Source organism: Cenococcum geophilum, assembly GCF_001692895.1.
Source record: "Cenococcum geophilum 1.58 unplaced genomic scaffold K441scaffold_30, whole genome shotgun sequence".
Classification (NCBI taxonomy): Eukaryota; Fungi; Ascomycota; class Dothideomycetes; order Gloniales; family Gloniaceae; genus Cenococcum; species Cenococcum geophilum.
Genome location: NW_027137588.1, coordinates 1504824 through 1516016, shown reverse-complemented (window position 1 = coordinate 1516016; position 11193 = coordinate 1504824). Strand labels below are relative to the sequence as shown.

The 11193-nt window shown below is 44.5% G+C and overlaps 4 protein-coding genes across 4 annotated transcripts; 1 reads left to right on the top strand and 3 right to left on the bottom strand.

Annotated features, from left to right (window-relative positions):
* Positions 1-339: 339 nt before the first annotated feature.
* On the bottom strand, positions 340-1849 carry K441DRAFT_614031 (glycoside hydrolase family 16 protein). The gene is made up of 5 exons (XM_067645661.1): positions 1582-1849; positions 1517-1532; positions 1237-1465; positions 743-1160; positions 340-677 (listed from the first exon to the last, which is right to left on the bottom strand). Exons 1-5 carry the CDS (start codon positions 1711-1713, stop codon positions 513-515), a joined length of 960 nt encoding a protein of 319 aa, XP_067502367.1. The 5' UTR covers positions 1714-1849; the 3' UTR covers positions 340-512.
* Positions 1850-3349: 1500 nt separating this feature from the next.
* K441DRAFT_697586 (uncharacterized protein) lies at positions 3350-4714 on the bottom strand. Its single transcript, XM_067652993.1, has 2 exons — positions 4333-4714; positions 3350-4276 (listed from the first exon to the last, which is right to left on the bottom strand). Exons 1-2 carry the CDS (start codon positions 4565-4567, stop codon positions 3585-3587), a joined length of 927 nt encoding a protein of 308 aa, XP_067502366.1. The 5' UTR covers positions 4568-4714; the 3' UTR covers positions 3350-3584.
* An 864-nt stretch (positions 4715-5578) lies between these two features.
* Positions 5579-7072, top strand: K441DRAFT_688145 (glycosyltransferase family 31 protein; the record flags this gene model as incomplete). Its single annotated transcript, XM_067652156.1, has 2 exons — positions 5579-6646; positions 6710-7072. The coding sequence occupies 2 exons, from the start codon at positions 5579-5581 to the stop codon at positions 7070-7072; spliced, it is 1431 nt and encodes a 476-aa protein (XP_067502365.1).
* Positions 7073-7711: 639 nt separating this feature from the next.
* On the bottom strand, positions 7712-8473 carry K441DRAFT_678681 (uncharacterized protein; the record flags this gene model as incomplete). The annotated part of the gene is made up of 2 exons (XM_067651179.1): positions 7712-7951; positions 8000-8473. The coding sequence occupies 2 exons, from the start codon at positions 8471-8473 to the stop codon at positions 7712-7714; spliced, it is 714 nt and encodes a 237-aa protein (XP_067502364.1).
* Positions 8474-11193: the final 2720 nt, after the last annotated feature.

The window sequence follows — 11193 nt, the reverse complement described above, 5'->3', positions numbered from 1 at the left end:
ATACACGACTTGTTCCTCTTTAAGGACGACTTTGTTCCGAAGTGAGGCAAAAATAATCCGGAACGTGCGGTGTGCCGGTATGGAGTAGAACAGGTGGTACAAATAAACTTTTGTCAGATGTGATCTGCTTTGCTTGTCATCACATCATTTTCTTGAGCCGTGGATTACCCCTTCCGTCCGAATTTGCTCCTATTTCTGGGCTCAGCATCGACATATAAGTTTACGAGATCACCGCCCCGGAAAATAATACGTCCCTACACATGAAATTGAATATATCTTAGGTGCGTGGGTTTACTAAATTTAGGAACATGCCAGATCATCAGTTCTGATCTGCTTTTTCCAGTGCATATGTCAAATATTTTTTCAGCGTCTAAGCCACGAGGGCAATACAGGAATTGAATCCTTCCACTACAGTCTTAACTACTTTCCAGTTATGAGAGTCCAAAAGCCAGCTACACAGTAAAGCAAACAGATGTAAGAACTGGATCTACTCAGAGTTTCTCAGAGTGCATTTAAGACATACTGTAGACCTTAATCGAGTTCACCAACCAATACGCATTTCCAAACGACTGTGGCTCTTCGGCAACATATGCGTTGCAGCTTGGATTGAGTGATGCACATGAAGATGAGCTCCAAACCTGGCCTGCCCAGTCACCACAGAATGTAGTGTCAAAAATCTATCATAATTTATATTAGCCTCTACTCGCATTTCCTTCTAATGCATCGAAGGGCAAAAACTCACAATATTCATGTTCTGAAAGTGAGCATCAAAACCGCACCCAGCATAGTTCGCAATTGGTGTGCCCCAGCCTGCGGGGTTCGGAGTCCCACTCTTGATGTCGCTGGGAACGCCGTTCGCGGGGAAGTACCAGACCTTGATTGCAGAACTAGTCCATAGGGTAGCATAGACGCCGCCGCCATTTGCATTGAAGGCGGTACCATAGCTGGTAGCAGAGCCGCTTACAACACCGCATCCTGTGTACCCACCACCTGCGCCACAGTCGGCGTTTCCGGTGGGCGTACCAGTCTGACCTCCCGAGCCTATTGTTGGAACGCAACCGGAGGAGGTATGCAGCGTGACTTGATCGTAGGTATTCAGGTTGACACCTTCGATGATGTCGATCTCGCCTTCGTTCGGCCAATTTGGACCCACCATCCAGCTAAAGTGTCGTTAGCGTATTTCTTAAAGAGATCCGCTTGTAATAAAGCACAAATTAGCATCTGAGATTAACCTACAATGCAGGCCAAACGCCACAATCACTCACTGGAATATGCGCAAAATCGGCAATCACCAGGGCGTGGTTGTAAGAAGGGTTGCTCTGTAACCTTACGCTATTGCGTCCAACACTCCCATTGGGGTCTAGCTGGGTCGTATTGTCCACACCAATGTAAACTTGATCACCGATAGTTTTCAACAAGCCTTCCGACTGTGCCTGGGCTTGCGTTACATAATTGACAAAACCATCTACACATATATGAGAATTATTTCGAGAAAGGGTGAGGTAGAGAAGCTAACGAGTTGGATCCGCAATCTGTTCAAGGCTTAGAATTTTTTGAAGAGATGCAGACAAGAGTACATACATTTTGAACGCTGAACCTGCTGAGCCAGTTCGTATAATCATAGGTATCTTGAAGCGCATAGGTCGTAGCAGGTAAAGCAGAAGTACCCGCCACTAAAAGGTTGATTGAAACAAACAAATGGGTAAATGACATGACTACGACCGGAAAATGATTAAGTAAATTATGTACTTAGAATGGTAAATGTAGCGATTATGGAGTTTAGAAGCATTACCATCTCTCTTTATATGGTCATCGTTATGTCTAACCCTAAGGTCAAACTCCGTCCAGCAACGCCGGAGACCTGACCTATCCTTCAGAAATCCTTGTTGAAAATAGAAAGTAATGTGACCTTGTAAAGAAATAGAATTATGGGCTGTTGATTTTATGCTTGAATGATGGAAGGCCGAGCAGAGATGTTTTATTTCCTGATCTTTGAGGTGCCTATTTCGATTTAGGGTATCAACGAGGACATGGGGGATGCGGAACAGAGCCCTAGATGGGAAAGCTTTAAGAATCTTATTGGAAGGAACGGACTATTAATGCGTGACAAGAACAGACTATGTGAATGATCTCAATAATTTGAAGACAGAGAGGTGAAATATGTCGGAGATTCTGTTCAGAAGGTCGTTGGTACTCCCAGCTGTAGGGGCCCGAACGAACTAAGCATCATGAGATGCGTGGACTGACTAGGTGGCCCTAGTTATTGGAAATACTCAAGCAGGTGGCTGACGAGAACTCTTAAGTGGAGAAATATATTCTACTGCGGTTGAAACGTCTAGTGTTTGATTGGCTCACTTGACAACAAATACACAAATTTTCGCGTAAGAGTTGAGAAGAATTACAGCTTAAGCTTAACACGTAACCCGACGGTAGCAAAATTCATCGATGCGATTATTCTTCCAAAGGCCGCGGGGGATTTCGTACCATACGTTACATCAACATGGCGAAGGAGCAGCGTTAGCCCATCGCATCTGACCTATTTCGTGATCATTTTTATTAAAGGTGTTTCGCGTAGGCAAGCGGGCATGACCCCTCATTTTCATGAGCTTTTTTTTAGGTTACACCACTGAAAAGGCTCCCCTGCATCAACTAGCGCATGGAGCTGGCACGTTCTCTTGAGGCTTCACCCGGCATCGCACGCGCCCCTTCCCCAGATTTTACCACCGCATGATCTCATTCGCGTGGCTGCATCTGTGGCGGGATGACCCGAGCGGGTGGCAAGACAACCTGATTCAGGTCGACACTTTCCAATCAGATCTTCCCGCCTGATTCTCTGACTTAGGAACTGATAGTCCGTCTTTGGTAGTGTCTATGGTATAAATTTGGTCAACGATAATCATATACCCCTGGAATACGCGTACACCCCCTACCCCAACAAGCTTAGATCTTTCCACTCCAAGTTAGAATATCAGGTGTGTTTGACTTGTTTACATCTAAATCGCGGGAACAACACCACGCGCGCATACCTGAATCAACACCTCGGTGGTAAAGATGTCTTTTGGTGGACGATGGCGTTGTTGCTGAGGATTCGACGGCGTTAGTGATCGCATGGTATTAGTAACGAGGGGAGAGGTAGCGGCATGCAGGTGATTTCTCGAATTGAGGGCGGTTCAATTGTCACTAAGTTCACTTAGTAGAAGTTAAGAAGATTGGATCGCCGAGCGGTATAGCCATGACCTAACGCACCGGTCCTTGGTCTGGCACGTTTCTGGTACCTGTCTGAGCCCGTTGATGAGCGTTCAGTCTATGGACGCGGTTACAGTATTCTCCGGCCAATTCAAGAAACTTTCACCCATTGAACAATTTGTTTACTTCTAATGCTGACTTGTAGCGTCTCCAGCTCTTAGTACTATTTATTTACAGAATTGCGTAGCTTCGTTTCAATTATCTCACTCTTTAGTCTCTATGTCTTGGGCCCGTACCCGGATAACAATGCGCTATACGAGAATAAACTACAATCAGAGAGGGAAAACATTGGCAGCAGTATTTGCCCTAATCGAACTTAAAAATTTCACCTCACCTGACTACTTGGCTGACGAAGGACGAGAGGCCAATTTGTTGGTTGGGCCTTCCAGCTCCACAGGAGAGTTGGAATAAGGCATCTCTGCTTTGAGCTCTTCACCGCCTATCTCTAAATTGCTCATAAGTGTTCTTCTCTGTTCCCTCCCGAGTGGAGGTACTGAATGAGCTGGTATTGAGTGTACTTCAGATATGCTGTGCTCCTTAGCTAAGTCCTCTTTGGCTTGAGCTGAAGCCCGCTGGCTTTGCCGTTGACCTAATCGCCAGAATGCGAAGCATGCAATGGCAATGAGAATAATCGCCAAAGGTATACCCACACCAAGACCGATTGCAAGGGCTGGAGGTTTGGAGCCGGTCACTGTAGCGTTTAGAGAAGCCGCAGTTTGGGTGATGGATGCTGTCGTCGAAGCTGCGATGCCACTCACACTTAGGCTGGTCGGCTGTGGTTGAACGCTTGTCGTCGGCGAGGATAAGAAACTCGTCTCTGAAGGGGAAGAGTCGGAGGAGGTGAGGCTAGTAATCGCGAGGCTAACTGATGCGTGTGCATAAACCACTGCGGCAGCCTTGAATGTAAGGTCGCTGATATCGCAGCAGGTGAAATTGTAGTTCCGCGCGAACTGGTCCGGGTCGCCGGTTGCACAGCACCATGTCCCATTATCCTGGCATTGGAAGATTACATGAGCTTGATCATCCTGCTCTATATGCAACAAACGTCAGTCAGGAACACTCTGAATACTGCTGGGGAAGACCTACCAATTCCTCTACAATAATTCGGACACGCAGGGTCCTTCCAGGTCTGGTCCGTGCAACCAATACGCCAATTCCAGTTCCAATTATCCGGGTTGGCTTTACATAGGCCGTTCGTGAAGCACATATCATTAGGAGCGCAGCAAGCGCTATGTTCGCCGTTCGCAACGGCAGTTTGGTTGCACGGTATGTATGTGCTGCCAGTAGTGTTACCGCTGGGGAAATAACAAGCTGTCGCCATTATGCGTGATCACCAGTAGGGAGCCAAGGAATGAAGTTCACTGGTATCGACGCGGGTACGCCGAAGATAAGTCTGATAAGTAGACATAGCCACCTGTGCAACGGGAATACCGTAGATATACTTCCATAAGAGGCTGCATCTTCAGTGCGGCACAGCAATTCTGTAACATCTCCAGCTCAGGCATGCCTTGAAGTGAATCCTTCAAATCGAGATTAACCCAATATCGCCTAGTTGGGACTCGTGCAGGAAGCGCGCGGCAAGTTATTTGACCGAACAACGAGTTTTCATATTGGTGGCTTACGATCTAACATTGTAGAGCCCGCAGGACCACTGCACGTTCCATAAGCACGCCCATTCTTCAGGAATAATTTTGGATTTGTCCATCAATACCGAGAGTAAGAGGTGTTGATGGGGGTTAGTTGATACAATAAACGCTCTCATCTTTAATTTAACACGACGAGGGAAGTACCTAGGCCGACTAAGTCTTGGCGGCCCAATGTTTTCCGTGTTTCTAAGCCCTGCCTCTCATGGCTATATCAGGCCACGACTTTGACAAGGGCCTACCTAGGTATCGCTTGCTAGAGCCCGCTGCATCCGGCGCTTAGCGGTATTGCTCACCGAGGACGGATTAAAAAGAAGGCGCGTTGTACATTTGCCACTTGATGCGAATTCAAAACGAAGCCGTAACTAGTGGCAGGATCAGCTTCTCAGATGGATAAGAACGCTTTGAGCGTGAAATATTGGACATGCCGCAACGTCGACGCCTCTTCATATCAACGAATCAAACCCCACAACGTTTTACAGGAGCCCCTGGTACCCGAAGACTTGGCCCCATCCGCGCCGCATCACATCCGCCCACTCCGCGCAGGCGAACCCCCGATGCAGCGCGTTAAAGTCTTTCCTGATCTTCAACATTTCAATCAGATTCCCAAAGACCTTGAATCCGACTGCACCCCAAACATTTATCCTTACGTTTTCGACTAATGTCCGTACGTCCTTCGGCGGCTGACAATGCTCACTTCCCTATCTGCCAGGCTGCTTCGGAGGCCCTTTAAAACTTTTATCCCCATTCTTCTCCTCGTTATTTTTGTGATCACAATCAGTCACTTCAACAACCGTTCGCAATATCCAGTCAATTTAAAACCGTTATCGTCATGGCTTGGGAAAGCAGAATCGCTCTACTACTCGAAGGATGAACCTTCGTACTATTCATGGGAGACCCGGCCCTTTTTCCCGCCTCTCAAGAAACGCAGCGGCTCTCAGCCGCCTGACCTCTGTGCAGGCTTCCCTACTAAGCTCCTTGACAGCATCCAAATCATTCTGAAAACTGGCGTGGGGGAATCAGCGAAGAACAAAGCCCATGTCGCGACCGTGACTTCCTGCATATCTAACTTAATTGTATTTTCTGACCTCGAAGAAAAGGTCGGCAATCATCACTTCATCGACATCCTTGCGGATCTTCCCCTATCCTACGCAGTCAACAACTCCGATTTCGAGACTTATACCGCTCAAAAGCAAGCTCAATCCCAAGGAGACGCCGTCGGCTACTCGAAAGAAGGCTGGCGCCTTGACCGATTCAAGTTTTTGCCCATGGTCGAGAAGGCCTACAAGATGCGTCCGCACGCCAGCTGGTACGTCTTTATAGAGACTGATGTGTACTATTTCTGGGACACGTTGTTTCGCCTGCTCGATCAGCTCGACCCGGCCACAATGCATTATATGGGATCGCCGGCCCCGGGAAGTTACGGTCGCTTCTTTGCGTACGGCGGTGCAGGAACTGTGCTTTCACAGGGACTAATGAAGCGCTTGGTTGGCAATCCTACCGAACCTCCGCTAAGTGTTCAGTACGAGGAGTGGGTAAAGAACGACTGCTGCGGGGATGCGGTGCTTGGTTATGCGATTCTGAATAAGACGGGTGTGAAACTCGAGGCGCTGTATCCTACTTTTGCTGGCGATGAGCTCAATGCACTTAAAGTAAACGGGGAGAGGTGGTGTATCCCACTGCTTGCGCTGCATAGAGTGTCGCCCGAGCAAATGACGGAACTATGGCGGTGGGAGCGCACGAGGCTGTATAACGAGGTGCGTAACTTCGGAGTACGGCTCCTTGCAAATTGTGATTAATGGCTAATATCAATATGCTAGAAACCCTTTCTCCACTCCACCCTCCTTACTTATACCTATTCCCACCTTCGCGATGGACCGACCCGAGAGTTCTGGGATAATTACTCCGATGTCTCTCAACCCCCCGACTCTCGTGCCCATTTCTCTATATCAGAATGCAGTTCTGCCTGCGCTGCCGACCCTGACTGCCTCCAGTATTCTTACTCTGGGGAAACGTGTCGATTCGGACAATTCTTAATGTCTGGAAAGCCTGTCAACGACAAGAATGCAGAGTTTACATCCGGCTGGAACGTTGAAAGGATGGAAGAGTTGGGCTTCAAGACGGATGGGGATACAAGCGATGTGTGCAAGGAGGCTCGTTGGCTAAAACCAACTATTCGGTAATGCGAAAGATCTATACGTTTTCTTGTTAGGTGTGCCTGCCTCTGTCTTCGGCCGTATTCTGGACACGACACGAAGACCCACCGGTCAGGATAAATCGCCGTTGCGTAGGACTTTGTTACTTCTTCTCCGGCAATTGTTATGCCAAAGTTGCAGTGTCACCGAGCTTCCGGGGCACTTTTTCGACCTCCTATTTACCAACTTTCGCTAAGGAATAGCGAGATATAAAACAGATGTCTTCGTTCCTTCTGGATGCAGGAAGAACTCTTCAAGTTCAAGCCTTCGATGGGATCTAGCTATTCGCCTTTTTCTCTAAGGAAGACACCAGCTATGAGATCCAAATCGAGAGACGCTTGTTGCCTTTGGGCCCCAGGGTGTAAATCTCCTGTTTTCGTCCTGGCCTCCCGATGCTTTCATTAATTCCTGAACGTGAACATTCGGCAAACCTTAGGGTTGGCCCAGTCTTGCTTGGCATTTAGTTTAATGGACAAGGGTGTCTACATGTCATCGTCGCTTAAGCTGTGTAGGCGGAGAGGAACATTGGAAGGAAGAGGTGCTAACGAAAGCGATGGTATCACGTGCCTTCTTCTATCCCCCTCACTGGCTCGTTTCCGTTGGGATGTTGGCTTCCTAAGGGGACTTCTAGAAGATTAGCGGATCCGACATGGCAGCCTGCGAGTGCGGGCTCGTAGAATCGATACCACAGTCCAGCGGGATTAGAATTGTTTCACTAGACCAGAAGACTTCGATCGTCGTGAATTTCATAGTGCCAGTTCGATGTCTTCGCTCAGCCCGTGGTCGGCTCGTCACAATTCTTAGATCTAAAACAAATCTCGTATATATCTCCCTATCGGGCTTTATTAGGATGCGAATCCTCGGTTTCTACAATTGAATGTAATATGTACAGAAAAGAAAAGTCCTAGATCATACTGCCGTCCTCTTCGGATGACTAGAGTATCCCGATACTTCCTGTGGATCAGCCATTGTTGGAGCTTCTACCATGAGATACCAGTCTGTGGGCATCTCGGACGAACTTCCGTAAAATGGATAAGCATTTTCGGTAGTGCCGACCTTCCCGCTAAGTTGCTGCAGTTCCCAAGCCCTCTTTTCGCTCTCCAATTGTAGAGAATGGGCTTTGTTTCGCCAGTGGCGCTCTCGGAAGATGAATAAAATGAGAAAGGCTAGAAGGAGACCGCCGAGGCTGGCGCCGACCGCACCGCCGACCGTTACTGGCGATGGCCCGTTCGAGTGATCAGCACATAATGTGGACGTCAAGATTGCTGTTGATGAGACGACTGCACTGGTGAAGGCGGAAGTTGGTGACGAGGGGGAGATGCTCAAGGAGAGACTCGAGGTGCTGTTGTCAGATTTCTGGACCGGCGAGGAGCAAATGCACGCCCCCATCCAGGGTGAAATTGTCCGCACAGCAATTCTTGTCCACGCCGCAGCAAAAGAGTCGGTCAGAGTCAAAGAGGCCCGTGATGCAAGGATAAAATTTGGTGAAAGTGGATTTGCGAACTGCGCGTAACCTGTTAGCAACGGGGATGTCTTTGGATCTAGTAAATCCTAGTAGAGAAAGCCTCTAAGCAGCGTTAAATGAGCGATTTACTGGTGTTATCTTCCGATTATAATATGCCACTGGATGCTATCTATCTTGGTGCCTTTATATAAAGCATACTCCTAGTGTATAGTTTAATATATCTATCTCTACAACCATTTCTAGTCCTAGTTAATAGATTTTAAGAACTAGCTCCTAGGTAAACAACTCCTTAACTTTCTTAAAGAGTTATCTCTGTTCCTCTCCCTATACCTATAGTTCTTCTTTCTTTATTAACCGCGTAAATGGCTTAATATCCTTTAACCACTACGCTATAAACCTTCTATAGTAATTGCAAAACCCTAGGAACGATTTTAACTACGTAACGTTCTCTAGTTCTTACTAATTTACTATAGCTTTAATCTTCTTTAGATCTATACTAAGTTAGCCTAGTTTAATAATAAATCCGATAAAATTGGTCTTCCTAGTAAAGAACTCGTATTTCTTAATTACTACTAGTATTTATTCTTCTTATAGTCTCTTTAAGACTTATTTAACGTGTTCCCCGTGTTCTTCCTTAGTTATTAAGTAGATAATAATATTATCGAGGTATGCTATAACAAATTTATTTAAGTATTCTCCTAATATATTGTTAATACGCTTCTAGAACGTTGTTAGTACGTTTATAAGCCCGAATTATATAACTAATAGTTTATATAGTCCTTTCTTTAATCTAAAGGCTGCCTTTTATTTGTCGCCTTCCTTAATCCTAATCTAATAGTACGCCTATCTTAGATCTATCTTTGTAAAGATTTATACGTTGCCTATCCTATCTTAAATTTCGCTAATTAAGGGTAAAGGATACCTATCCTTTTTAGTAATACTGTTTAACTGTCTATAGTTAATACACAGCCTTAGTTTGCCATTTTTCTTTGGTACGAATAGTACTGGATAACCCGCTAATAACTGTAATGGTCTAATATATCCCTTTTATAAGTTTTCCTAGACAAACTCTTTTAACGCTCTACCTTCTTTTTTAGTAAGCTTATAGATTAAAAAGAATTTTAGACTTATTCCTGGTTCTAATTCTATTTTATAGTCCTATACTATATACTCTAACAGCTTCTTACTTTCTAGTAACTATAGTTTCTTACCGTACTTATAGTATCTCTTTAGTATATAACTTAAGCCTCGCTTAGTTTCTTTATATATTACTCTAACTTAGTACTATACTAACTTAGCTTATTATTATAACTTACGGCGTTAAGTATCTCTAATATTGACCTAACCTATAATCCAATTAATCTTTAGATTATATTCCTGTAACTAAGGCATCCCTAATACCGCCTTATTATTCCCTAATGGTAATATATTAAAAGACATCTTAATTTATCTCCCTTTAATAGTTAACTAAATAGGTCCTGTTTTAAGATTAATAATCCCTCCTCTGTAGGCTATTGGATCTCCTAAAATTGTAACTAATAGGTAAAATTCCTCCTTCTGTCTGTAAGGTAATCCTATCCTCTTAACTACTATTAGCAAGATATGGTTTCTTATTACTCCACTATCTATTAGCGCCTTAAACTGCTGATTTTGCTATTTAACTTATAAATTTAGGTGGCGTCCTTGAATTCCTTTAAGGGTTTAAGGCTCTACTACTAGCTCCCTTTGGTCCTATAGGCCTCTACTTTTCTTAACTGTTAGCTGCTTAATCCCTATATACTTGGCTCGCTCTTTAGCTAATACCTAGTTTACTTTTTGTCTTTAATATACTATAGACACGTATTCTTTAGGCATTCCCACTACTATTATTTGTCTAAGTATTCTTCCGTAAGGAATCTTTCTGGTTAAAGTACTAAACTTCCTTCCTTTTAAACTTCTGCTGGATGCCATCTATGTATGTATTTGGCATTCCTGTACTACCGCTCGTTTATTATCCAGTATATCCTTATAGGGTATTTCCGATTCTTTTCCTTTAGATTCTTATATATCTTATATATGTCGTCCACGCACGCAATCCATAATAACGTGTGGTGTGCTAGGTGCTTTAGATTAACTCTTAACTTATCTTTATCTTTAAGTTTAAACCTTTATTATACTGATCTAAACATTATAACTTTGTTCGTAGGTACTAAGATATGTCTTTCGCTTCTCTAGTCCTCTAATCGTTTCTCTAAATCTTTTAATATTATAATTAAGGCTCATTTAATATGCGTTATAGCCTTTTCTATAATTAGGTAGTCCTGGATAACTTTTTTATCTAACTATATATAGAAATCTTCCTACTTGTTATTATACCTTTGCCTATACCACTTTTGGTATAGTTGCTAGAGTATATATAGCTTATCCGTAAGGAAGTATCTTCTTATTACTATATTGTAATAGCCTTTTATATATCGTTCTTTAAACCTAATAGGGATCCTTAGATCCTCTTCGTCTTCCAGTTTAATAAGCCACTTAGCTCTTAGTGTGCCCGCCCTAGGCCTATTAGTGATTTTTCGTACTAGTGCTCTGTCCCTTATACGTCCTAATATACTAGATCTCTTATCTAGTTTCTGCTCTTACTATGCGATAATTCTTTGCCTAA

Bases quoted from the DNA above. Each gene is read 5' to 3' on its own strand.
- K441DRAFT_697586 (XM_067652993.1), bottom strand. From the start codon at position 4,567: ATGGCGACAGCTTGTTATTTCCCCAGCGGTAACACTACTGGCAGCACA. The intron at 4,277-4,332 runs GTAGGTCTTCCC...TGTTGCATATAG, and splicing joins GAATTATTGTAGAGGAATTG to AGCAGGATGATCAAGCTCAT.
- K441DRAFT_614031 (XM_067645661.1), bottom strand. From the start codon at position 1,713: ATGTCATTTACCCATTTGTTTGTTTCAATCAACCTTTTAGTGGCGGGT. The intron at 1,161-1,236 runs GTAGGTTAATCT...ACGACACTTTAG, and splicing joins TGTGGCGTTTGGCCTGCATT to CTGGATGGTGGGTCCAAATT. The intron at 678-742 runs GTGAGTTTTTGC...AAATTATGATAG, and splicing joins ACTTTCAGAACATGAATATT to ATTTTTGACACTACATTCTG.